This window comes from Pristiophorus japonicus, chromosome 14, assembly GCF_044704955.1.
Source record: "Pristiophorus japonicus isolate sPriJap1 chromosome 14, sPriJap1.hap1, whole genome shotgun sequence".
In the NCBI taxonomy this organism is placed as follows: Eukaryota; Metazoa; Chordata; class Chondrichthyes; family Pristiophoridae; genus Pristiophorus; species Pristiophorus japonicus.
In genome coordinates, this window is record NC_091990.1 from 106,365,256 (window position 1) to 106,392,508 (window position 27,253).

General features: G+C 48.3%; 1 protein-coding gene across 1 annotated transcript in view; it reads left to right on the forward strand.

The window, feature by feature from the left end:
• The first annotated feature begins 2,975 nt into the window (after nucleotides 1-2,975).
• Nucleotides 2,976-27,253, forward strand: part of ctr9 (CTR9 homolog, Paf1/RNA polymerase II complex component) — a 67,593-nt gene continuing 43,315 nt past the window's right edge. Inside the window, 8 exon segments of the mRNA XM_070899452.1 lie at nucleotides 2,976-3,090; nucleotides 5,553-5,651; nucleotides 10,118-10,357; nucleotides 14,347-14,464; nucleotides 16,100-16,189; nucleotides 21,237-21,385; nucleotides 23,136-23,243; nucleotides 24,131-24,238. Of these exon segments, the coding sequence (XP_070755553.1) occupies nucleotides 3,043-3,090; nucleotides 5,553-5,651; nucleotides 10,118-10,357; nucleotides 14,347-14,464; nucleotides 16,100-16,189; nucleotides 21,237-21,385; nucleotides 23,136-23,243; nucleotides 24,131-24,238 (960 nt within the window). The 5' untranslated portion in view covers nucleotides 2,976-3,042.

The window sequence follows — 27,253 nt, forward strand, 5'->3', positions numbered from 1 at the left end:
CTCTCCCTCCCTCCATCTCGCTCTCTCTCCCAGTCTCCCTCCCTCGATCCCTCTCTCTCCCTCCTTGTCTCTCTCACTCACTCTCTCCCTCCCAGTCTCTCTCACTCCCTCAGTCACTCTCCTTCCCAGTCTCTCTCACTCATTCTCGCTCCCTCACTCAGTCTCTCTCCGTACCCAGTCTCTCTTCCAGTCTCTCTCCCTCCCTCAGTCTCTCTGTCCCCCTCAGTATCTCTTCCTTCCTCAGTCTCTCTCCCTCCCTCAGCCTCTCTCTCTCCCTCAGTCTGTCTCTCTCCGTCCCCCAGTCTCTTTTCAAGCCTCTCTCCCTTCCTTAGCCTCTCTCCCTCAGTCTCTCTCTGTCGCCCAGTCTCTCTCCCACACTCAGTCTCCGTTCAGTCTCTCTCCCTCCCTCAGTCGCTCTCCCTCCCTCTATCTCCCTCAGTCTCGCTCCCTCAGTCTCTCTCCCTCTCAGTCCCTTCCTCAATCACTCCCAGTCTCTATCCCTCCCTGTCTCTCTCCGTCCCTCAGTCTCTCTCCCTTCTTCAGTCTCACTCCCCACCTTAGTCTCCCTCCCTCCCCAGTCTCTCTCTCTGCGCCTCCCTCAGTCGCTCTCCGTCCCCCAGTCTCTCTCCATCCCTCACTCAGTCCCCCTCACTCCCCCCCAGTCTCTCTCCGCCAAACTCTCTCCCCCCACCCCCTCAGTCTGTCTCCTTCCCTCAGCCTCTCTCTGCCTCCCTCAGTCTCTCTCTGTCCCCCAGTCTCTCTCACTCCCTCATTCTCTCTTCCTCAATCTCCCCCAGTCAGTCTCCCTCTCCCCCAGTCAGTCTCCCTCTCCCAGTCTCTCTCTCTCCGCCTCCCTCAGTCTCCCTCCATCCCCCAATCTCTCTCAGTCTCCCTCCATCCCCCAGTGTCTCTCCCTCAGTCTCTTCTCTCCCTCATTCTGTCTCACTCGGTCCCTCTCACTCCCTATCTCCCCCAGTCACTCTCTCCCAATCTCTCTCCCTCCCTCAGTCTCTCTCCCTCCCTCGGTCTCTCTCTCTCCGCCCCCCTCAGTCTCTCTCACTGCCTCATTCTGTCTCCTTCAGTCTCTCTCCCTCCCCCACTCTCAGTCTGTCTCCGTCCTCCAGTCTCTCTCACTCCCTCAATCTCTTTTCCTCCCTTAGTCTCTCTCAATCTCTCATTCTGTCTCACTCCCCCAGTCTCTCTTATTCCCTCAGTCTGTCTCACTCACTCAGTCTCCCCGAGTCTCTCTCTCTCACTCAGTCTCTCTCGCTCCCTCAGATTCTCTCCCTCCCCCAGTCCCTCTACCTCCCCCAGTCTCTCTCTTCACCTTCCTCAGTCTCTCCCTGTCCTCCAGTCACTCTCATTCTCTCAGTCTCTCTCTCTCTCTCCCCTAATCTTTCTCACGGTCTCGCTCCGTCCCCAGTCTCTCTCCCTTCAATCTCCCACTCATTCTCGCTACCTCCCCCAGTCTCTCTACCTCAGTCTCTATCCCTCCCTCACCCAATCTCTCTCCCTCCGCCTCTCCTCTCTCTGCCTCCCTCAGTCTTTCTCTGTCCCCCAATCTCTCAATCCTTCTGTCTCTCTCACTCAGTCTCTCCCCCCCCACCTCAGCATCCCTACCACTCTCAGCCTCCCTCTGTCTCTCTCACTCAGTCCCCCCCTCAATCTCTCTCTCCCTCACTCAGTCTCCCTCCATCAGTCCCGCTCTCTCACCCTCAGTCTCTCTCCCTCCCCCAGTCTCTCATTCTGTCTCACTCCCCCAGTCTCTCTCATTCCCCCAGTCTCTCTCCCTCCCTCAGTCTCTCTCCCTCCATCAGCCTCTGAGGCCCTCCCTCAATCCCTCTCTCACACTCAGTTTCCCTCCCAGTCTCTATCCCTCCCTCAGCCTCTTTAACTCATTCTCTCCCTCATTCAATTTCTCTCCTCCCCCAGGCTCTCTCTCACATTCTCTCTCTCTTCCTCAGTCTCTCTCTATGTCCGTCTCCCTCCCTCAGTCTCTCTCCCTTCAGTCTCCCATTCATTCTCTCCACCTCCCCCAGTCTCTCCCTCCGCCTCTCCTCTCTCTGCCTCCCTCAGTCTTTCTCTGTCCACCAGTCACTTTCAATCCCTCAGTCTCTCTCTCTCTCTCGCTCCCTCAGTCTCGCTCTCTCTCCCTCTCCCTCAGTCTCTCTCACGGTCTCTCTCCGTCCCCAGTCTCTCTCCCTCCCTCAGTCTCTCTCTCTCCCTCAGTCTCTAGCTTCCACACTCTCTCTCCCTCCCTCCCTCAGTCTCTCTCTCACCCTCAATCTCTCTCCCTCCCTCCCTCCCCCACTTAGTATCTCTTCACCCCCAGTATCTTCCCCCCCCTTCAGTATCTCTCCTTCCCTCAGTATCTCTCCCTTCCGCAGTCACTCTCACTCCCTCAGTCGCTCTCACAGTCTCTCTCCCTCCCTCATTCTGACTTACTCAGTCTCTCTCCCTCAATCACACTCTCTCCCTCCCTCAGTCTCTCTCCCTACCCTATTCTCTCTCCGCCTCATTCTGTCTCTCCCTCCCTCAGTCACTCACTTATTCTCTCTCCTTCCCTCAGTTTCTCTCCCTTCAGTCTCTCTCACTTCCCCAGTCACTCTCCCTTCCTCAGTCTCTCTCTCACTCAGTCTCCCTCCCAGTCTCTATTCCTCCCTCAGTCCCTCTCACTCATTCTCTCTCCCTCCCTCTCCCTCCTAGTCCCTCCCTCAATCCCTCTCTCACTCATTTTCTCTCCCTCCTTCAGTCTCTCTCCCTCCCTTAGTCTCCCCCCCATCTTTCTCACAGTCTCTCTCTCCGCCAGACTCTCTCCCTCCCTACGTCTCTCTCGCTCTTAGTCACTCTCCCTCCCTCATTCTCGCTCCCTCCATCAGTCTCTCACTCAGCCTCTCACCCTCCTTCAGTCTCCCTCACTCATTCTCTCTCTCTCCCTCACTCAGTCAGTCAGTCTCTCTCTCTCTCCGTCCCCAGTCTCTCTTCCTCGCGCTGCCCCGGAAGTGATTCCCAGAGTCAGTGTCGGGCGGGAGCGGGCCCGGGATGTTGTCGCGCGGCTCTATCGAGATCCCGCTCCGGGACACGGATGAGGTGAGAGGCCGAGGCCCGAGGACCGGGGGAGAAGCCCGGGAGAGAGGCCAAGGGGGGAAGAGAGCCCCGGGGACCGGGAGAGAGGCCCGGGCGGACAGGCGGCAGGGGACCGAGAGGCCCGGAGGAGAGAGAGGCCCGGGGGGGAAGTGAGGACCGGGGGAGGGTCCCGGGGGGGGGGGGGGACAGGAGGCAGGGGACCGGGAGAGGCCCGAGGGAGGACCGGGAGAGCGAGGGGGAAGAGAGAGGCAGGGGACACACTGGCCCCTCGGGCTCTGGCCTGAGGAAGTCCCAGGACTGAGTCTCTGTCTCTCCCCCTTTTAGATGAGACGTTAAACCGAGGCCCCATCTGCCCCCTCCGCTTCATGCACAAGATCCCATGGCACTATTCCGAAGAATAGGGGAGTTCTTCCTGCTGACTTGGGGCCAATATTTATCCTTTAATTTATCACAAAAAACAGATTATCCGGTCATTATCGTATCGCTGTTTGTGGGAGCTTGCTGTGCACAAATTGGCTGTTGTGTTTCCTACATTACAACAGTGACTATACTTCAAAAGTACTTCATTGGTTGTAAAGCACCTTGGTGCATCCTGAAGTTGTGAATGGTGTTGTAGAAATGCAAGTTCTTTCTTTCTAACTCTGTGTTTTGTTGCATCGCCCGTCTCCACCGTTGCCTCAGCTCATCCGCTGCTGAAACCCTCGTCCATGTCTTTGTTATCTCGAGACTTCACTATTCCAACGCACTCCTGGCTGGCCTCCCATGTTCAACCCTACGTAAACTTGAGGTCATCCAAAACTTGGCTGCCCAGTTTCTAACTCGCACCAAGTCCCGCTCACCCATCATCATCATCATCATCATCATAGATGGTCCCTCGAACTTGCTTCCACAAGAGTTCACAGATGTTTCAATGAAGGACCCAATGTTCCAGTTCTGAACTCCAATCGAGGGGGTGGAAAATGCCTGTGCGTGGATTTTTTTAACGTGCGCTGACCGTTGCACATCAGCCACCACACGGGCTAGGCCTTTATCCAGTGACAAGGGTTGAACCAGGACGACTGGAGACCTGCTCTGCTGCACGGACTTAGCGCGCACGCATATCGCAGTGTGGGCAGGCCTGTGCTGTCTCTGGGCCCCCATACCATCATTCGCCGCACTTTCGCCCACGATGTTCCAGGGCCCGGTGCTCCAGCTGTATTTATAGCCCCGACCTGCGGTGGTGTTCTCATCGCTCACCCATCACCCCTGTGCTCACTGACCTACGTTGGCTCCTGGTCCGGCAGTACCTCGATTTTAGAATTTTCATCTTTGTTTACAAATCCCTCCATGGCCCTCGCCCCCCTATCTCCGCATGCCAAACACGAGACTCCCAAAGTAAGCGCTCTACTCGGAACTCCTTCACGGCAAACGAGACAAAGGTGGGCAGAAGAAATGTTATAAGGACACCCTCAAAGCCTCCCTGATAAAGTGCACCGACACCGACACCTGGGAGTCCCTGGCCAAAGACCGCCCTAAGTGGAGGAAGTGCATCCGGGAGGGTGCTGAGAATATGCAGAAATCAAGGGCAGGCAGCGGAAAGAGCGTGCGGCAAATCTGTCCCACCCTCCCTTACCCTCAACGACTATCTGTCCCACCTATGACCGGGACTGTGGCTCTCGTATTGGACTGTTCAGGCACCTAAGGACTCATTTTGAGTGGAAGCAAGTCTTCCTCGATTCTGAGGGACTGCCTATGATGATGATGATGATTCTCCTCCAACCCTCCGAGATATCTGCGCTCCTCCAATTCTGGTCTTGCGCATTCCAGATTTTAATCACTCTACCATTGGTGGCCACGCCTTCAGTTACCTGGGCCCTAAGCTCTGTAATTCCCTTCCTAAATCTCTCCTCCTTTACGATGCTCCTTAAAACCACCTACTTTGGCCAAGCTTTTGACCACCTGTCTGAATATCTCCTTTTGTGGCTCGTTGTCAAATTTTGACTGAAAACGCTCCTGTGAAGTGCCTTGGGAGCTTTTACTACGTTGAAGGAGCTATATAAATACAAGTTGTTGTTGCAGCAGTTCTTTTTTAATACACTCTCCTAATCTCTGATTTGTCAGTTTTTCTCATATCTGTGGGATGTTTCTCTTCAACAAAGACGTTCTATTAATGCAAATTGTTGTGAGGAAACATTAGCCTGTCTTTTGCCCTTTACAGAAAACGACAACATTATAAATGTGCATCGTATTCTGTATTCTGTACTTATTTCAGATTTCCTGCATTTTTCCCCCCTCAATTAGATCGCAGGGAACTCTTCTTTCTGAAAGTGCTTTTCCAAGAGTGCAGAGGATTAGCCGATAGTTTTATTTGATCGATACCTCTGTTGGCAGTGCAGCCTGATGCTGAGGCAGTTTATACTTGCAGAGGTGTGGTGGATAAGTGAAACCACGTCACAGCTAACCTACATTTCATCATTATTTTTTAGGTCATTGAACTTGACTTCGACCAATTACCAGAGGGAGATGAAGTCATCAGTATCCTCAAGCAGGAACACACCCAGCTTCACATATGGATGGCCTTGGCGGTTTGTATCTCACTATTTCGTACAGAGATAAGGGGTTGGTCATTTTGGACTGAGATGAGGTGACATTTCTCCTAATTCTCCTGATTTTTGGATATTAAGAGAATCAAGGGATATGGGGTAGTGCAGGAAAGTGGAGTTGAAGTCGAAGATCAGTCATGACATTGAATGGCAGAACAGGCTCGAGGGGCTGTATGACCTAATCCTAGTTCATATGTTCTTAGATGCAAAACAGCATGATTATAAATACACAGTGACAATCTGGCCATCTATTGGATAGGATAAAAGTAGATAAAGGAGTGGGGGAGAGGGTATTTAAAAGGTTGGTGGAGCTCAGATGATTGGTGGAACCCAGTCCTGGACGGGAAGCATCCTAGGTTACTGAGGGAAGTAAGGGTTGAAATTGCAGTGGCTCTGGGCACAATCATCCTTGGATATCCTTGCCGGGAACATAAAAACTGACTGCAAAAGCTTCTATAGATATGTGAAGAGAAAAAGATTAGTGAAGACAAACGTAGGTCCCTTGCAGTCGGATTCAGGTGAATTTATAATGGGGAACAAAGAAATGGCAGACCAATTGAACAAATTGGTTTTGTCTTCACGAAGGAAGACACAAATAACCTTCCGGAAGTACTAGGGGACCAAGGGTCTAGTGAGAAGGAGGAACTGAAGGATATCTTAGGCGGGAAATTGATGGGATTGAAGGCCGATAAATCCCCGGGGCCTGATAGTCTGCATCACAGAGCACTTAAGGAAGTGGCCCTAGAAATAGTGGATGCATTGGTGATCATTTTCCAACAGTCTATCGATTCTGGATCAGTTCCTATGGACTGGAGGGTAGCTAATGTAACACCACTTTTTAAAAAAGGAGGGAGAGAGAAAACGGGTAATTATAGATCGGTTAGCCTGACATCAGTAGTGGGGAAAATGTTGGAATCAATTATTAAGGCTGAAATAGCAGCGCATTTGGAAAGCAGTGACAGGATTGGTCCAAGTCAGCATGGATTTATGAAGGGGAAATAATGCTTGACAAATCTTCTGGAATTTTTTGAGGATGTAACTAGTAGAGTGGACAAGGGAGAACCAGTGGATGTGGTGTATTTGGACTTTCAAAAGGCTTTTGACAAGGTCCCACACAAGAGATTGGTATGCAAAATCAAAGCACATGGTATTGGAGGTAATATACTGACGTGGATAGAGAACTGGTTGGCAGAGAATCGGCAGGCAGTGACTAGTGGAGTGCCGCAGGGCTCAGTGCTGGGACCCCAGCTCTTTACAATATACTTCAATGATTTAGATGAAGGAATTGAGTGTAATATCTCCAGTTTGCAGATGACACTAAGCTGGGTGGCGGTGTGAGCTGTGAGGGGGACGCTAAGAGGCTGCAGGATGACTTGGACAGGTTAGCTGAGTGGGCAAATGCATGGCAGATGCAGTATAATGTGGATAAATGTGAGGTTATCCACTTTGGGGGCAAAAACGCGAAGACAGAATATTATCTGAATGGCGGCAGATTAGGAAAAGGGGAGGTGCGACGAGACCTGGGTGTCATGGTTCATTAGTCATTGAAAGTTGGCATACAGGTACAGCAGGCAGTGAAGAAGGCAAATGGCATTGTTGGCCTTCATAGCTAGGGATTTGAGTATAAGAGCAGGGAGGTCTTACTGCAGTTGTACAGGGCCTTGGTGAGGCCTCACCTTGAATATGTGTTTAGTTTTGGTCTCCTAATCTGAGGAAAGATGTTCTTGCTATTGAGGGAGTGCAGCGAAGGTTCACCAGACTGATTCCTGGGATGGCTGGACTGACATATGAGGAGAGATTGGATCAACTGGGCCTTTATACACTGCAGTTTAGAGGATGAGAGGGGATCTCATAGAAACATATAAAATTCTGATGGGACTGGACAGGTTAGATGCAGGAAGAATGTTCCCGATGATGGGAAAGTCCAAAACCAAGGGACACAGTCTAAGGATAAGGGATAGGCCATTTAGGACTGAGACGAGGAGAAACTTCTTCACTCAGAGAGTTGTTAACCTGTGGAATTCCCTGCCGCAGAGAGTTGTTGAGGCCAGTTCATTGGATATATTCAAGAGGGAGTTAGATATGGCCCTTATGGCTAAAGGGATCAAGGGGTATGGAGAGAAAGCAGGAAAGGGGTACTGAGGTGAATGATCAGCCGTGATCTTATTGAATGGTGGTGCAGGCTCGAAGGGCCGAATGGCCTACTCCTGCACCTATTTTCTATGTTTCTATGATATGGGGATGGTGCCAGGGGACTGGAGCACTGAAAATGTTAACCCTTGTTTTTTTTGGGGGGGGGAGAAGGATAAACCCAGCAATTACAGGTCAGTAAGCAAGTTGGTGGTGGGAAAACTTCTAGAAATCATAATCCGGGACAAAATGAATTGTCACGGAAGAATATGTTAATAAACGTGGATTTGTTAAAGGCAAGTCATGTCGGAATAAATTGATTACATTTTTTGATCAATTGAGAATATTCTGGTTGATGCGTATATGGACTTTCAAAAGGCGTTTGATAAAATGCCAATTGATAGACTTGTTGACAAAATTGAAGCCCATGAGGTTAAAGGGGGGGCAGTGGCAGTGTGGATACGAAATTGTCTAAGTGACAGAAAGCAGAGAGAAGTGGTGAATGGTTGCTTTTCAGGCGGGAGGAAATATACATTGGTGTCCCCCAGGGGTCGGTATTGGGACCACTGCTCTTTTTGATGGACATTAATGACCTGGACTTGGGTGTACAGGGCACAATTTCAAAGTTTGCAGATGACACAAGATGTAGTAAACAGTGAAGATGATAGTAACAGATTTCAGGAGGACACAGACAGACTGGTGAAATGGGCAGACATATGGCAGATGAAATTTAATGCAGAGAAGTGTGAAGTGATTCATTTTGAAAGGGAACGCGAGGAGAAGCAATATAAACTAAATGCTCCAATTTTAAAGGGAGTGCAGGAACAGAGAGACTTTGAAGGTGGCAGGACACGTTGCGAAAGCTGTTAAAAAAGCATAAGCAATCCTGGGCTTTATTAATAGAGGAATAGAGTACAAAAGCAAGGAAGTTATGCTAAACCTTTATACAATACTGGTTAGGCCTCAGCTGGTGTATTGTGTCCAATTCTGGGCCCCGTACTTTAGGAAAGATGTGAAGGCCTTAGAGAGGGTGCAGAGGAGATTGACCATAATAGTACCGGGGATGCACTGCTTCAGGTTGAGTAGCTGTGATTGTTCTCCTTAGAGCAGAAAAGGTTAAGGGGAGATTTGAGAGGTTTACAAAATTATGAGGGATTTCGATAGAGTAGATATGCAGAAACTGTTTCCAGTGGCAGGGGGGACGGTAACCAGAGGACACAGATTTACGGTAATCGGCAAAAGAAGCAGAGGGACGATGAACCATTATTTTAACGCAGCGAGTTGTGATCTGGAATGGCTGCCTGAAAGGGCGGTGGAAGCAGATTCAGTAGTAACTTTCAAAAGGGAATTGGATAAATACTTAAAAAGGAAAAGATTGCAGATCTATGGGGAACAAACAGGGGGAGTGGGACTCATTCAATAGGTCTCTCAAAGAGACACAGGCACATTGAGCCATGTGGCGTCCTTGTGTGCTGTATGATTCTAGGTTAGTGAGTGGTACCCGCTGAGCTGTGAGGTATTTATGGCCATTTTGTACTGCTGTAGTATGAATGTGCACATCAGTTTAACATCACCTGTGAATGTAACTGGAATGTACCATCAGGGTCACCGTGATTGGACAAGTATGAGCTGATCAGAGAGAGCCAGCACAGATTTGTGACATGTACATGCTGTCTGACAACATTTTTTGAGGAGGTCACTAACATTAAACTTTTTCCATTGTTGGGGGGAGTCCAGGACCAGGGAGGGACATAACCTTAAAATCAGAGCCAGGCCATTCAGGTGCGAAGTTAGGACACACTTCTTCACACAGAGGGTGGTAGAAGTGTGGAACACTCTCCCACAAAAAGCAGTAGCTGCTGGCTTAATTAATAATTTTAAATCTGAGATCAGTCGAGTTTTGCTAGCCAAAGGTATAAAGGGACACAGAGTCAAGGCGGGTGTATGGAGTTAGGATACAGATCAGTCATGGTCTCATTGAATGGCAGAATCGGCTCGAGGGGCTGAATGGCCTCCTCCTGTTCCTATGGTAGGCAGAGGAGAGTCTATGGATGTCATCTATATGGATTTCCAGAAGGCATTTGACAGGAGATTGTTGGTAAAAATAAAAGTGCATGGAATTGGAGGTAACCTTATGTCGTGGGTTGGTAATTGGTTGAGGGATAGGAGACAGAGAGCAGAGGCTGAATGGCCTGCTCCTGATCCTATATTCCGAGTGTGTTGCTCACAACGGGATTCCTGGACATGAAAATCGCAAGTCTGTTGGAGTATTTTTTTTTTGCTGTCACGCGCAAATTAAAAACATTTCTATCTTAAAGCTCGAGTACTTCAAGCAAGGAAAGACAGAAGATTTTGTGAAGCTGCTGGAGGCGGCACGTATCGATGGAAACCTGGATTACCGAGACCATGAGAAGGACCAGATGACCTGTCTGGACACCCTCGCTGCTTACTATGTACAGCAGGCTCGGAAAGAAAAGAACAAAGATGCGAAGAAAGAGCTCATCACGCAGGCCACTCTGCTCTACACCATGGCCGACAAAATCATCATGTACGACCAGGTAAGGTCACAGCACACGTCTGAGGTGTGCTACGGTACTGTGAGGAGAGGCGAGGCGCGATAGGGCGTGGCGCGTTAGGGTGAGGCGCAAGACGGCGTGATGTGATATTGGGAGCTGCGATATGGCAATGTGTGAGATGGCATGTGGTGAGGTGCAGTGAGGAGCGATGTGACGAGTTGCGGTGAGGGGCAATATGGTGATGGGGCAAGTTGCCGTGAGGGGCGATGGGGCGAGTTGCCGTGAGGTATGGTACGGGGAGCTACGATATGGTGCGGGGAGCTACGATGTGGTAAGGCATGGTGCAGTTTAAGCCTGCGAAAACTGGAGCAAACCTTCTCACTCAGAATGACAAGGTAGAATTTTACAGCACAGAAGAGGGTCGTGCATCCCATTGGGAACGATAGCCTAGTGGTTATGTTATTGGACTAATGATCCGGAGACGTAAGTTCAAATCCCACCACGGCAACTGGGGAATTTAAATTCAGTTAATTAAATAAATCTGGAATAAAAAGCTAGCATCAGTAATGGTGACCATGAAACTACCGGATTGTCGTAAAAACCCATCTGGTTCACTAATGTCCCTTAGGGAAGGAAATCTGATGCCCTTACCTGGTCTGGCATGTATGTGACTCCAGACTCACACCAATGTGGTTGTCTCTTAACTGCCCTCTGAAATGTCTCAGTTATAACAACCGGCTGCGAAAAACAGTAAGAATAATAAAACCGGATGGACCACCTGGCCAATTGCCGCCCAATCAGTCTACTCTCAAAGTGATGGAAGGTGTCATCGACAGTGCTAGCAAGCGGCACTTACTCACCAATAACCTTCTCACCAATGCTCAGATTAGATTCCGCCAGGACCACTTGGCTCCAGACCTCATTACACCTCGGTCCAGAATTCCAGAGGTGAGGTGAGAGTGACTGCCCTTGACATCAAGGCAGCATTTGACCGAGTGAGGCATCAAGGAGCCCTAGTAAAACTCAAGTCAATGGGAATCAGGGGAAAACGATCCACTGGCTGGAGTCATACCTAGCACAAAGTAAGATGGTTACGATGGTTGGAGGCCAATCATCACAGCCCCAGGACGTCGCTGTAGCTGTAGGAGTTCCTCAGATCAGTGTCCTAGGCCCAACCATCTTCAGCTACTTCATCAATGACCTTCCCTCCATTATAAGGTCAGAAGTGGGGATGTTCGCTGATGAATGCACAGTGTTCAGTTCCATTCGCAACTCCTCAGATAATGGAGCAGTCCATGCCGCATGCAGCAAGACCTGGATAACATTCCGACTTGGGCTGATAAGTGACAAGTCACATTCACGCCACACAAATGCCAGCCAATGACTATCTCCAACAAGTGAGAGTCTAACCACCTCCCCTTGCCATTCAATGGCATTACCATCGCCGAATCCCCCACCATCTACATCCTGAGGGTCACCATTGACCAGAAACTTAACTGGACCAGCCACATAAATACTGTAGCAACAAGAGCAGGTCAGAGGTTGGGTATTCTGCGGCGAGTGTCTCACCACCTGACTCATCACAGCCCCAGGACATCGCTGCAAGAGTACCTCAGGGCAGTGTCCTAGGCCCAACCATCTTCAGCTGCTTCATCAACGACCTCTCCATCATAAGGTCAGAAGTGGGGATGTTCACTGATGACAGCACAGTGTTCAGTTCCATTCGCAACTCCTCAGAAAATCAAGCAGTTCATGCCCGCATACAGCAAGACCTGGACAACATTCAGGCTTGGGTTGATAAGTGGCAAGTAACAGTGCCACCCAAGTGCCTGGCAATGACTATCTCCAGCAAGCGAGAGTCTAACCACTGGCTCTTGATATTCAACGGTATTACGATCTCCGAATCCCCCACCATCAACATCCCGGGGGGGCGGCGGGGGTGTTCATCATTGACCAGAAACTTAACTGAAGCAGGTACATAAATACTGTAGCAGGGCAGAGAGGCTGGGTATTCTGAGGCGAGTGTCTCACCTTTTGCTTCCCAAAGCCTTTCCACCATCTCCAAGCCACAAGTCAGGAATGTGATGGACCGAGTGTAATGTATTCAAGCTTGCTAATGATACAAAGTAAGCTGTGAGAAGGACTCAAAGAGGCTGCAGAGAGATAGATTGAGTGGGAAAGAACATGACAAATGGAATGCAATGTGGAGAAGTGTGAAGTTATCACTTTCGTAGGAAAAACAAAAGAGCTGAATATTTTTTGAATAGCGAGAGACTGGGAAATGTTTGCATTCAGAGTTACCTGAGTGTCCTTGTACATGAATCACTGAAAATTAACATGCAGGAACAGTAAGCAATTAGCAAAGCAATGATATGTTAGATTTTGTTACAAAGGAATTAGAGTATGAGTAAAGAAGCCCTACTACAATTATACAGGGCATTGGTGAGACCGCACCTGGATCCTGTGTACAGTTCTGGTCTCCTTACCCAAGGAAAGATATACTTGCCTTGAAGGGAGTTCAACGAAGGTTCACTAGACTGGTTCCTGGGATGGGGGGATTTCCCTATGAGGAGAGATTGGGTAGACTAGGCCTGTATTCTCTAGAGTTTAGAAGAATGAGAGGAGATCTCGTTGAAACATACACAATTCTTACAGGGCTTGACAGGGTAGATGCAGGGAGGATGTTTCCCCTGGCTGGGGAGTCCAGAACCAGGGATCACAGTCTCAGAATAAGGGGTCGGCCATTACTCCTAGACTGTGTCCCAAAATATTACTTTCTGAAAGAAATCTTACCTTTTTCTTTTATTCGTTCATGGGATGTGGGTGTCGCTGGCAAGGCCAGCATTTATTGCCCATCCCTAATTACTCTTGAGAAGGTGGTGGTGAGCCGCCACCTTGAACCGCTGCAGTCCGTGTGGTGAAGGTGCTCTCACAGTGCTGTTAGGGAGGAGTTCCAGGATTTTGACCCAGCGACGATGAAGGAACGGCGATATATTTCCAAGTCATTATGGTGTGCGACTTGGAGGGGAACATGGAGATGGTGGTGTTCCCATGCTCCTGCTGCCCTTGTTTTTTTTTATTCGTTCCTGGAATGTGGGCCTCACTGGCAAGGACTTCTAGGCCGTAGAGATCACGTGTTTGGGAGGTGCTGCCGAAGAAGCCTTGGCGAGTTGCTGCAGTGCATCTTGTAGATGGTACACACTGTAGCCACGGTACATCGGTAATGGAGGAAGTGTATATTTAAGATGGTGGATGGGGTGCTGATCAAATGGGCTGCCTTGTCTTGGATAATGTTGAGCTTCTTGAGTGTTATTGGAGCTGCACTCATCAAGGCATGTGGAGAGTATTCCATCACATTCCTGACTTGTGCTTTGTAGATGGTGGAAAGGTTTTGGGAAGTCAGGAGGTGAGGCACTTGCTGCAGAATACCCAGCCTCTGACCTGCTCTTGTTGCCACAGTATTTATGTGGCTGGTCCAGTTAAATTTCTGCTCAATAGTGATCCCCAGGATGTTGATGGTAGCACTTGATTTGCTCTTTTAACGAATCAGCATAACTGCTTCTCCTCACACGGCGAGATTGAGAAATACTTGCAGTAGTTATTCTGAAAGTTCAGTCCTAATTCTTCATTTGGGGAGTCTTTAAAATTATGAAGGGGTTTGCTAGGGTAGACGTAGAGAAGATGTTTCCACTTGTGGGGGAGACTAGAACCAGGGGCCATCAATATAAGATAGTCACGAATAAATCCAATAGGGAATTCAGGAGAAACTTCTTTACCCAGAGTGTGGTGAGAATGTGGAACTTGCTACCACAGGGAGTGGTTGAGGTAATTAGTCTAGATGCATTTAAGGGAAAACTAGGTAAACACATGAGGGAGAAAGGAATAGAAGGATATGCTGATGGGGAGGGATGAAGGGACGCTCGTGTGGAACATGAACCTGTTGGACCAATGTTTTAGTGCTATAAATTCTCTGTAATTCATTAGTTTCTGCTTAAAAGGTGCTTTTCCTGATGCTCTCCGCTTATCTTTAGAACCACTTGCTGGGGAGAGCGTGCTTCTGCCTGCTGGAGGGGGATAAAATGGACCAAGCTGAGGCACAGTTCAACTTTGTGCTCAATCAGTCGCCGAATAACATCCCTGCGCTGCTGGGTAAGAACTCTCCGAATGCGATGGGTTCGTGGTTCTGACTGACAGAAGAGGCGGCTCCTTCTCCCTCCAAATCAAACTGTAAAGAGTTAAAATTGCCCAGTTAAGTCGGGGGCGCGGCTCCAAGCTTTCAGTCTTAGTGAGTCGTGTAAGTGCATACCATGGAGCCTCGACGGACCACTCATAAAACCTAAATCCCATGGTCCCGCTATGTTGCATGTAACTCGAGCTGTTAAGAAAAGAGCTTGCATTGATTTAACGCCTTTCATGTCCTCATGACGTCCCAAAGCACTTTACAGCCAAAAAAGTACTATTTTAATGCAGGAAATGCAAAATCCAATTTGCACACAGTAAGCTCCCAGAAACAGCTATGTGATAATGACCTGATAATCTGTTTTAGTGATGTTGGTTGAGAGATAAATATTGTCCCAGGACACTGGGGATAACTTCCTGCTTTTCATCAAAATAGTGTTGTTGAATTTTTTTACATTGACCTGAGAGAGCTGATGGGACAGACATCACATCCGTAAGACGGCACCTCCAACAGTGCAGCATTCCCTCAATACTGCCCCTCCAACAGTGCAGTGCTTCCCTCAGTACTGCCCTTCTGACAGTACAGTGCTCCCTCAGTACAGCCCTTCTGACAATGCAGTGCTCTCTCAGTAGTGCCCCTCCAACAGTGCAGCACTCCCTCAGTACTGCCCCTCCGACAATACAGCGCTCCCTCAGTACTGCCCCTCCGACAGTGCAGCGCTCCCTCAGTACTGCCCCTCCGACAGTGCAGCGCTCCCTCAGTACTGCCCCTCCGACAGTGCAGCGCTCCCTCAGTACTGCCCCTCCGACAGTGCAGCGCTCCCTCAGTACTGCCCCTCCGACAGTGCAGCGCTCCCTCAGTACTGCCCCTCCGACAGTGCAGCGCTCCCTCAGTACTGCCCCTCCGACAGTGCAGCGCTCCCTCAGTACTGCCCCTCCGACAGTGCGGCGCTCCTTCAGTACTGCCCCTCCGACAGTGCAGTGCTCCCTCAGTACTGCCCCTCCGGCAGTGCAGCACTCCCTCAGTACTGCCCCTTCGACAGTGCAGCGCTCCCTCAGTACTGCCCCTTCGACAGTGCAGGGCTCCCTCAGTACTGCCCCTCCGACAGTGCAGCGCTCCCTCTACTGCCCCTCCGACAGTGCGGCACTCCCTCAGTACTGCCCCTCTGACAGTGCAGTGCTCCCTCAGTACTGCCCCTCCGACATTGCAGTGCTCTCTCAGTACTGCCCCTCCAACAGTGCAGCGCTCCGTCAGTACAGCCTGCACTCAAGTCTCTGGAGTGGGACTTGAATCCACAACCTTCTGACTCCACCCACTGAGGCACAACTGTTGGTAATAAGAGATCCTGCCATTCTGATATAGGATTTAACCGTCAATGAGGCAGCCATGTCAAAATCGTCTTTTTTGAAACCTCCTGCCCCCAAAACTCAAACCGGACAAACCAGAAGATTATTGAGCACAGGACTGAGTTGGCGGGTTTTCAGTGGCCTGCTGGGTCTCGGGCCACAAGTGACCTGCGAGCTGCTGTTTGCCACCTTCCGAGTTGAGTAATCGAGTTAACGTACTGAGCTGTTGACTGACTCTCCTTATCTTTCCCTCCACAGGTAAAGCTTGCATCTCCTTTAATAAGAAAGATTACAGGGGGGCTCTGGCCTATTACAAGAAAGCCCTTCGGACCAATCCTGGCTGCCCAGGTGAGGAATGGCTCTATTCATCCAGCCACAGGCTCAATGAGCATTCACATAGACTTGCTAAACAGCAGCATAACCCCCAGCTGGCCTCTCCTTAAAGTGCCTGTTAATTTACCTTTAATGTCCTGTGGATGGTACACATTGCAGGCACGGTGCGCCGGTGGTGGAGGGAGCAGAGGTTTAAGCTGCAAATGCATACTTGCAGCAGAGGCTGCTGGTTAGTAACCTGGAGTGAGAATGCAGGCTGACTATCCCCTATACTGTAACCCACTAACCAGGAATGAGAATGCAGACTGACTATCCTCTATACTGTAACCCATTAACCAGGAGGGAAAATGCAGACTGACTATTCCCTATACTGTAACCCAGGTTAAACAAATTGCAACAAGCACATTGAATTATGTGTTTATTGCACAGAAGAAGACTATTTTGCCCATTGTGCTTGTGCTGGCTCTCTGAAAGAGCACTTTCCTTGGTACCATTCCCCACATCCTTTTAAATTTTCTTCTGTAGATATTCATCTACTTTTAAAAAGCTATTGATTCTGCTTCCACCATTGTGTCCATATCAAATTAACTCCCTGTTTATAAAAAGTTAATGAACAATTCCCTTTATGAACGTAAGAAATAGGAGCAGGAGTCGGCCCCTCGAGCCTGCTTCATCATTCAACTCCACTTTACCGCCCGATCTCCATATCCGTTGATGCCTTCAGAGTTCAAAGATCTACTCTCAGCCTTGAATATATTCAACGATTCAGCATCCACAGCCCTTTGGAGTAGAGAATTCCAAAGATTCACAACCCTCTGAGTGAAGAAATTCTTCCCCATTTCAGTCTTAAAATGCCAACTCCTTATCGAGATTATGCCCTGTGGTTCTAGACTCTCCAGCCAGGGGAAATAACCTCACAGCATCTACCCTGCCAATCCCCCTCAGAATCTTGTACGTTTGAATGAAATCACCTCTCATTCTTATAAATTCCAGACAGTATAGGCGCAATCTCCTCAATCTCTCCTCATAGGACAACCTCATAGGACCAATCTATATGGGTAGAGCTGCAGAACACCAAAGGGCAAAAAACATTAGTGGGAGTTGTGTACAGACCTCCAAACAGTAGTAGTGATGTTGGGGAGGGCATTAAACAGGAAATTAGGGGTGCATGCAATAAAGGTGCAGCAGTTATAATGGGTGACTTTAATATGCACATTGATTGGGCGAGCCAAACTGGAAGCAATACGGTGGAGGAGGATTTCCTGGAGTGCACAAGGGATGGTTTTCTAGACCAATATGTCGAGGAACCAACTAGGGGGGAGGCCATCTTAGACTGGGTGTTGTGTAATGAGAGAGGATTAATTAGCAATCTCATTGTGCGAGGCCCCTTGGGGAAGAGTGACCATAATATGGTGGAATTCTGCATTAGGATGGAGAATGAAACAGTTAATTCAGAGACCATGGTCCAGAACTTAAAGAAGGGTAACTTTGAAGGTATGAGGCGTGAATTGGCTAGGATAGATTGGCGAATGATACTGAAGGGGTTGACTGTGGATGGGCAATGGCAGACATTTAGAGACCGCATGGATGAACTACAACAATTGTACATTCCTGTCTATCGTAAAAATAAAAAAGGGAAGGTGGCTCAACCGTGGCTATCAAGGGAAATCAGGGATAGTATTAAAGCCAAGGAAGTGGCATACAAATTGGCCAGAAATAGCAGTGAACCCGGGGACTGGGAGAAATTTAGAACTCAGCAGAGGAGGACAAAGGGTTTGATTAGGGCAGGGAAAATGGAGTACGAGAAGAAGCTTGCAGGGAACATTAAGGCGGATTGCAAAAGTTTCTATAGGTATGTAAAGAGAAAAAGGTTAGTAAAGACAAACGTAGGTCCCCTGCAGTCAGAATCAGGGGAAGTCATAACTGGGAACAAAGAAATGGCAAACCAATTGAACAAGTACTTTGGTTCGGTATTCACTAAAGAGGACACCAACAACCTTCCGGATATAAAAGGGGTCAGAGGGTCTAATAAGAAGGAGGAGGAACTGAGGGAAATCTTTATTAGTCGGGAAATTGTGTTGGGGAAATTGATGGGATTGAAGGCCGATAAATCCCCAGGGTCTGATGGACTGCATCCCAGAGTACTTAAGGAGGTGGCCTTGGAAATAGTGGATGCATTGACAGTCATTTTCCAACATTCCATTGACTCTGGATCAGTTCCTATTGAGTGGAGGGTAGCCAATGTAACCCCACTTTTTAAAAAAGGAGGGAGAGAGAAAACAGGGAATTATAGACCGGTCAGCCTGACCTCAGTAGTGGGTAAAATGATGGAATCAATTATTAAGGATGTCATAGCAGTGCATTTGGAAAGAGGTGACATGATAGGTCCAAGTCAGCATGGATTTGTGAAAGGGAAATCATGCTTGACAAACCTTCTGGAATTTTTTGAGGATGTTTCCAGTAGAGTGGACAAGGGAGAACCAGTTGATGTGGTATATTTGGACTTTCAGAAGGCTTTCGACAAGGTCCCACACAAGAGATTAATGTGCAAAGTTAAAGCACAATGGATTGGGGGTAGTGTGCTGACGTGGATTGAGAACTGGTTGTCAGACAGGAAGCAAAGAGTAGGAGTAAATGGGTACTTTTCAGAATGGCAGGCAGTGACTAGTGGGGTACCGCAAAGTTCTGTGCTGGGGCCCCAGCTGTTTACATTGTACATTAATGGTTTAGACGAGGGGATTAAATGTAGTATCTCCAAATTTGCGGATGACACTAAATTGGGTGGCAGTGTGAGCTGCGAGGAGGATGCTATGAGGCTGCAGAGTGACTTGGATAGGTTAGGTGAGTGGGCAAATGCATGGCAGATGAAGTATAATGTGGATAAATGTGAGGTTATCCACTTTGGTGGTAAAAACAGAGAGACAGACTATTATCTGAATGGTGACAGATTAGGAAATGGGGAGGTGCAACGAGACCTGGGTGTCATGGTACATCAGTCATTGAAGGTTGGCATGCAGGTGCAGCAGGCGGTTAAGAAAGCAAATGGCATGTTGGCCTTCATAGCAAGGGGATTTGAGTACAGGGGCAGGGAGGTGTTGCTACAGTTGTACAGGGCCTTGGTGAGGCCACACCTGGAGTATTGTGTACAGTTTTTGTCTCCTAACTTGAGGAAGGACATTCTTGCTATTGAGGGAGTGCAGCTAAGATTCACCAGACTGATTCCCGGGATGGTGGGACTGACCTATCAAGAAAGACTGGATCAACTGGGCTTGTATTCACTGGAGTTCAGAAGAATGAGAGGGGACCTCATAGAAATGTTTAAAATTCTGATGGGTTTAGACAGGTTAGATGCAGGAAGAATGTTCCCAATGTTGGGGAAGTCCAGAACCAGGGGTCACAGTCTAAGGATAAGGGGTAAGCCATTTAGGACTGAGATGAGGAGAAACTTCTTCACCCAGAGAGTGGTGAACCTGTGGAATTCTCTACCACAGAAAGTAGTTGAGGCCAATTCACTAAATATATTCAAAAGGGAGTTAGATGAAGTCCTTACTACTCGGGGGATCAAGGGGTATGGCGAGAAAGCAGGAAAGGGGTACTGAAGTGCATGTTCAGCCATGAACTCATTGAATGGCGATGCAGGCTAGAAGGGCTGAATGGCCTACTCCTGCACCTATTTTCTATGTTTCTATGTTTCTGATCCCAGGAATTAATCTACATTGAATTGCCTCCAAGGCAAGTATATCCTTCCTCGGATAAGGAGACCAATACTGTGCTCAGTACTCCAGGTGTGTTCTCACCAAAGCCTTGTACCATTGTAACAAGACTTCCTTGCTCTTGAACTCCAACCCCCTTGCAATAAAGGCCAACATGCCATTTTCCTTCTTAATGGCTTGCTGTACCTGCATGCTAACTTTCCGTGATTCCTGTCCGAGAACACCTAAATCTCTCTGAACACCAACATTTAATAGTTTCTCACCACTTAAAAAATATTCTGTTTTCCTATTCTTCTTACCAAAGTGAATATCCTCACACTTCCCCACATTATACTCCGTCCTGCAACCTTATTGCCCAACCACTTAACCTGTCTATATCCCTTTGCAGGCTCTTTGCGTCCTCCTCACAGCTTACTTTTCCATCTAGCTTTGTATCGTCAGCAAACTTGGATATATTACATTTGGTCCCCTCGCCTAAGTCATAGATCTAGATTGTAAATAGCTGAAGCCAAAACACTTTGTTCTGCTGATCACGATCTTATAGTTACAGGGGCTAAATTGCCCTGCGCCCTGTTTGGGGCACACAATTTGAATTCAGGTAAGATTTAGTTCCCAGCGAGCTGGGCTGCTAAATCTTGCTGTATTGGGCACTTAGAAAGAGAAAAAGTTGCGGGGCGGTATCGGAGGCGGTAATGGCCATCGCGGGGCGCGGTGCACACTGCATCACAACGTCACTTCCCTTTTAAAGGGGAGGACCACTGCGAACTCTGCAGCCGCTTTCTTGGCGCCAACTAGACCACCGGGGAAGGTTTTGGCCGGGCCAGAGGTCCGGCTCCCAAGAGGGGGTGCCGGGCGGCCCGACCGAACCACTGCAGTCGGCCGACCAATATAAATAGCAGCCGTGGCGCAAGGCCCTCCCCTCTTGGGCCACCTCAGTCACGGCAGCTTTACGCCCCTCCCCCCGCAGAATGCAAAGGGGTCGATGCGGTGCTATAAGGGGTTGGCGTGCACAGCGATGACTTCATCGCCATGCGTGCCCCCCGCCCGGGGTGAAAAGTGGGGGACACGGCACAAATCCGTTTCCACCCGCAGAATTCTGGGAGGGGTGCTCCGGCTGCCGCACCCGGACGATAAAAAATTAGTGCCCTGTTTGTGCCGCTAATGGGCTTTTCCCAAAGGGGCGATTTCTCCCCCATAAGCTCGAGTCAGCGACTCTCAGACCAGTGGAAGTAGTTTTTCTTGATTTACCCTGTCAAAGTCTCTCGGAATACAACACTTCCTACTTGAAAAAGCGAGCAAATGTTTGATGCGCTAAGTTGATGTGTGACTCCTGTTCCTCGTCTTTGCAGCGGAGGTGCGGCTGGGCATGGGCCACTGCTTCGTGAAGCTGAGTAAGCTGGAGAAAGCCCGGCTGGCGTTTGGAAGGGCTCTCGATCTCAACCCTAAATGTGTGGGGGCGCTGGTGGGACTGGCTGTCCTGGAACTGAACAACAAAGAGGTGAGTTACCTGCCCGGGACTGCACTCTGCTCTGGAGAACAGTAGGAACAGTTACAGCAAATCTCCCGTCAAACGCGGTTATATTTGGGCTCAACAACAACTTGTATTTTTTTTTCAAGGGATGTGGGCGTCGCTGGCAAGGCCGGCATTTATTGGCCATCCCTAATTGCCCTTGAGAAGGTGGTGGTGAGCTGCCTTCTTGAACCGCTGCAGTCCATGTGGTGAAGATGCTCCCAGTGCTGTTAGGGAGGGAGTTCTCAGATTTTGACCCAGCGACAATGAAGGAACGGCCAATATATTTCCAAATCAGGATGGTGTGTGACTTGGAGGGGAACATGGAGGTGGTGGTGTTCCCATGCGCCTGCTGCCCTTGTCCTGCTAGGTAGAGGTCGCGGGTTCGGGAGTTGCTGCCTCGGAAGCCTTGGCGAGTTGCTGCAGTGCAACTTGTCGATGGTACACACTGCAGCCAGTGTGTACCATTTATATAGTGCCTTTAAAGTAGTAAAACATGATGCAGCGCAGGAGTGATTGTCAAAGCTTTCTATGTGGGGGACCCCAAGCAAAACCTGGCACACTCCCACGAGCACACCCGTCCTAACTTCTGATACAATGATACAGCACAGAAGGAGGCCATTCGGCCCATCGTGCCTGTGCCGGCTCTTTGAAAGAGCGATCCAAGTAGTCCCACTCCCCCTGCTCTTTCCTTATAGTCCCGCAATTTTTTTTCCTTTTCAAGTATCTATTTAATTCCTGTTTGAGAGTCACTATTGAATCTGCTTCCACTGCCCTTTCAAGCAGCACATTGCAGACCACAACAACTCGCTGAGCAAAATAATTTCTACTCCTCTGACCTCTGGTTCCTTTGCCAGTTACCTTCAGTCATAACTCTCTGGGTAGCGCTCTTGCCTCTGAGTCAGAAGGTTGTGGGTTCAAGTCTCACTTCAGCGAATGTGAGCCCATAATTTGTCTGACACTCCCACTGCAGTGCTGAGGGAGTGCAGCACTGTTGGAGGTACCTTCTCACGGATGAGACGTTAAACGGAGGAACAGTCTAGCCTCGCAGGTGGGCACTATTTTGAAGAAGAGTAGGGGAATTCTCCCTAATGTCCTGGCCAATATTTATCCCTCAACCATTGTTACTAAAACCGAATATCTGGTCATTATCACAGTGCTGTTTGTGTGATCTTGATGTGCGCAAATTAGTTGCTGCCTTTCCTACATTACAACAATGACTACAGTCCAAAACTGCTTGTAACGCACTTTGGGACGTCCTGAGATCGTGAAAGACACTATAGAAATGCAAGTTTTCTTTTTGCCTTAGGTCTGTATCCTCTGGTTACCGACCCTCCTGCCAATGGAAGCAGTTTCTCCTTTTTTACTCTTATCAAAGTAGTTTTGTTGTGGGAGAAATTACCTGGAAGACATAGGGTTAAAGGGACAAGTAGACCTGTTTTTAGAGAGAATTGGATTCAGCGAGAAGGTGTTTAAGCGAGCAGGTGAGTTGGCGCCGTGGAAAAGGTGGACAGGTTTGGTTTCACGGCCTCTTCCTGTTCCTGAAAATCCATATTCTCGTGTGTGCATCAATTGATTTTGGAGAATGCTATGAAAGTGTGGAGTTCTGTTGGCTAAAAACACTCATGGTGAATCCTGATTTGTGCCAGTGAAGTGATCTAGCTGACTGTACTTGTGATCGCTGTGTACTGAATGTTGAATGAACTGTGAGCTCACACACGCTTTGTTGTTTCCCTAGGCTGATTCCATCAAAAATGGCGTGCAGTTACTCTCGAGAGCTTACACGATCGACCCCAGCAACCCCATGGTATTAAATCACCTGGCCAACCACTTCTTCTTCAAAAAGGTACAAATACGGGCAGTATATGGTTACGGTGGTATAGTGGTGATGTTACCGGACAAGTAATCCAAGGGCCTGGGCCAATAATCCAGGGAGCGTGAGTTCAAATCCCACCATGGCAGTGACCATGAAGCTTCAGATTGTCATAAAAACCCACCCGGTTCATGAATGTCCCTTTAGGGACGGAGACCCGCCGTCCTTACCCGATCTGGCCCTATATGTCACTTACTTGGTGGGTTTTTGTTTTGAACTATCTCAGTTTGTTGTGTCTTTGCATCTTGGCATGTTGTATCTTTCCATAGGGAGTTTAGAGAAGTCTGAGAGCCATAGGGTTTATGGTGTAAGATATTTTTGTGGCACACAAAAAACTTGTTCAACAGAAACAATATCTACAGTTTTCCAGGAGCAACAGTGTTTAGTGTGTCAACAGATCTCAACTTTCCCGCTAGGGTTAGGAGCGTCCCAAGCATTTGGTCTCAAAGTCACATGGGTGCTAACCATGGAACCTCAGGGGCTATTAAAGTCTAAATCCACATTCCTGCTAGTTTACAGATGTCTCAAGTTGCTGGTACGAACTTTCCATGGCGGTCTTGATTGAGGTTAACCACCCTTTCTCAACCTCCAGGCCAACGTTCTGCGGTCTGGAGTGGCTTTTGAATGGAAAAATTTGCACGCAAGTTTGAATGGGCTGCTCAGTCTGTTAAAAAAGTGGTACACCCAACAACAAACGGAGAGGGAACATTGCTCTAGGCCCCCCGAAATTTAAACCAGACAAACCAGCGACTGGGAAGAAATAAAGACTGGCCTTTGTATTAGTCTGGTGTAAAAGGTTGTTTGACAGTACAGTACCATGGAGTTCAGTTTCTTGACTGCGTTTTTCCGTCCGTTTTTAGGATTACAGCAAAGTGCAGCACCTGGCTCTTCACGCCTTCCATAACACTGAGGTGGAGGCCATGCAAGCGGAGAGCTGCTATCAGCTGGCTAGGTCCTTCCATGTACAGGTGAGTTAGCCGCAGCATTTCAATCCAGCTTGTGTGTTCTGTATCGTACTGGCTTACAAAAGAGGAAATCAACGTGTATGGACGGAGATGCTAACGAACAGGAACGCAGGAGCAGGAGGAGGCCATTCGGCCCCTCGAACCTGTTCCACCATTCAGTTAGATCGTGGCTGATCTGTACCTCATCTCCATTTACCCGCCTTAGTTCCATATCTCTTAATGCTTACCCAACAAATCTGTTTGTTCGTAATTCCAGGGTCGGGAATTGTCTTGAGTTATCAGGGAAGGTTGAAAGAAATCCAGCATCTTTTTAGAAAAGAGAAGGTATCAGGGCGGCCTTATTGCAATCTTTTGGTTTGTAAAGGCCATCGAACGAATTGATCAGGCGAATTATTCACTATGATACAACCACTTGCATTTACATGGTGCCTTTAATGTAGTAAAACGTCCCAAGGCACTTCACAGGAGTGTTATCAAACAAAATTTGACATCGAGTCACAGAGATATTTGGACAGGTGACCAAAAGCTTGGTTAAAGAGGTAGGTTTTAAGGAGCGTCTTAAAGGAGGAGATAGAGACGGAGAGATTTAGGGAGAGAATTCCAGAGCTTTGGGCCCAAGCAGCTGAAGGCACGGCCGCCAATGGTGGAGTGATTCAAATCGGGGATGGACAAGAGGCCAGAATTGGAGGAGTGCAGACATCTCAGAGGGCTGTGGAGCTGGAGGAGATTACAGAGATAGGGAGGGGTGAAGCCATTGGGTCGTTTGAAAATAAGGAAGAGAATTTTAGAATTGAGGTGTTGCTTAACCGTAGATCAGCGAGCGCAGGGGTAATGGGTGAGCGGGACTTGGTGCGAGTTACGACATGGGCGGCCAAGCGATGGATGACCTCAAGATTATACAGAGTAGGAAATGGGAGGCTGGCCAGGAGTGTGTTGGAATAGGTAACAAAGGCATGGATGAGGGTTTCAGCAGCGGATGAGCTGAGGCAGGGGCAGGGATGGGTGATGTTATGGAGTTGGAAATAGGCGGTCTTAGTGATGGTGCAAATATAAGGTTCAAAATATAAGGAGAGACAAATTTAAAAATGAGAAAACTGGTGAACTTTTTGCACGTAGAGTAATAAATTTGTGGAATGAGATATCGGAAGGCCAGTGAAGTTGGGGTTAAGCGATTCAGGAAGAAAGCAGGTGAGTAGGTTGGGTTGAGAGCAATAAAAAAAGAGGCAAGAGATTCATTGGGCCTAATGAGGCATTTGGTGTTTCTAAAAAATTCTTGTTTCAATTGTAGTTAGGGGAACAGAGAGGCGTTTCTGCGGCCATAGACATGACTCCAGGATGGTATGGTGCCTCCCTGGTGCCAGGGTCAAGGATGTCACAGAGCGGACACTGGGTATTCTGGGGAGAGAGGGTGAACAGCTGGAGGTCATGGTCCATATCGGGACCAATGACATAAGTAGAAAGAGGGATGAGGTCCTGCAGGCAGAATGTAGGGAGCTAGGAGAATAATTAAAGGGTAGGACCTCAAAGGTAGTAATCTCCGGGTTCATACTGGATAGAGTGGATGAATGTGTGGCTGGAGAGTTGGTGCAGGAGGGTGGGCTTTAAATTCCTGAGGCATTGGGACCGCTTCTGGGGGAGATTGGACCTGTACAAACCAGACGGATTGCACCTCAACAGCGCCGGGACCAATACCCTCGTGGGGAGCTTTGCTAGTGCTATTGGGGAGAGTTTAAACTAGATGGCAGAGGGATAGGAACCTGAGAACAAATTCAATAGGGAAGGAAGTAAAGCTGAAATTGCAAAGCAAGAATGTAGAAAGTGAATTTGTAAGACAGAGGAAACAAGTGTTAGTAAGTAGTAATCAAGGAGGTCTTCCTGTGTTAAATGATATATACTTCATTGCAAGGAGTATAGCGAATAAGGTGGATGAGCTGAGAGCAGAGGTAGACATTTGAGAGTATGGCATAATAGCCATCACAGAGACACGGCTGAAAGAGGGGCAGGTTTGGCAGCTCAATATTCCTGGTTACAAGGTTTTTAGACAGGACAGAGAAGGGTAAAAGATTGGGGGGGGGGGAGGGGTCGTGGTATTTATTAAAGAAACTATTACAGCTGTGAGGAGGAAGGATATGTTAGAGGGATCATCAAATGGGGCCATATGGGTCAAACTGAAAAATCAAAAAGGGGCGATCACACTGCTGGATGTGAATTATAGATCCCCAAACAGTGGGAGAAAGATAGAAGAGCAAATATGTAGGCACATTTCTGTGAAGTGCAAAAACCATAGGGCAGTAATAGTTGGGGATTTCAACTATCCTAATATTGATTGGGATAAATATAGTGTGAAGGGTATAGAGGGTGTGAAATTCCTAAAATGCACTCGAGAACTTTTTTGGTCAGTATGTAACAAGCCCAGTACGGGAGGGGACGGTTCTGGATTTTGTTTTGGGGAATGAAGCTGGGCAGGTGGAAGGGGTATCAGTGGGAGAGCACTTGGATGCCAGTGATCATAATTCAGTCAGATTCAAGGTAGTTATGGATAAGGACAAGAATAGACCAGGAATAAAAGTGCCAAATTGGGGAAAAGCTAACTTTGCTAAGTTGAGAAGTGATTTGGCCACAGTGGACTGGAAACAGCTACTTGAAGGTAAATCAAAGTTGGAACAGTGGGAGCCATTCAAGGAGGAGATCCGGAGGGCTCAGGTCAAACATGTGCCCTTAAAGAAAAAGGGTGGGAATAACAATTCTAGAGCCCCTTGGATGTCTAGGGACCTACAAGGGAGGATAAAGAAAAAAAAGGAAGCTTATGTCATATACCGATGGCTAAATACTGTAGAATCTCTGGAGGGAATATAGGAAGTTCAGAGGTGAAATTAAAAAGGATATTAGGAATGCTGAGAAAGAGCATGAAAAATTCTTGGCAAGTAAAATCAAGGAAAACTCAAAGATGTTCTATAAATATATTAAGAGCAAGAGGATAACTAAAGAAAGGGTAGGGTCTATTAGAGACCATGAGGG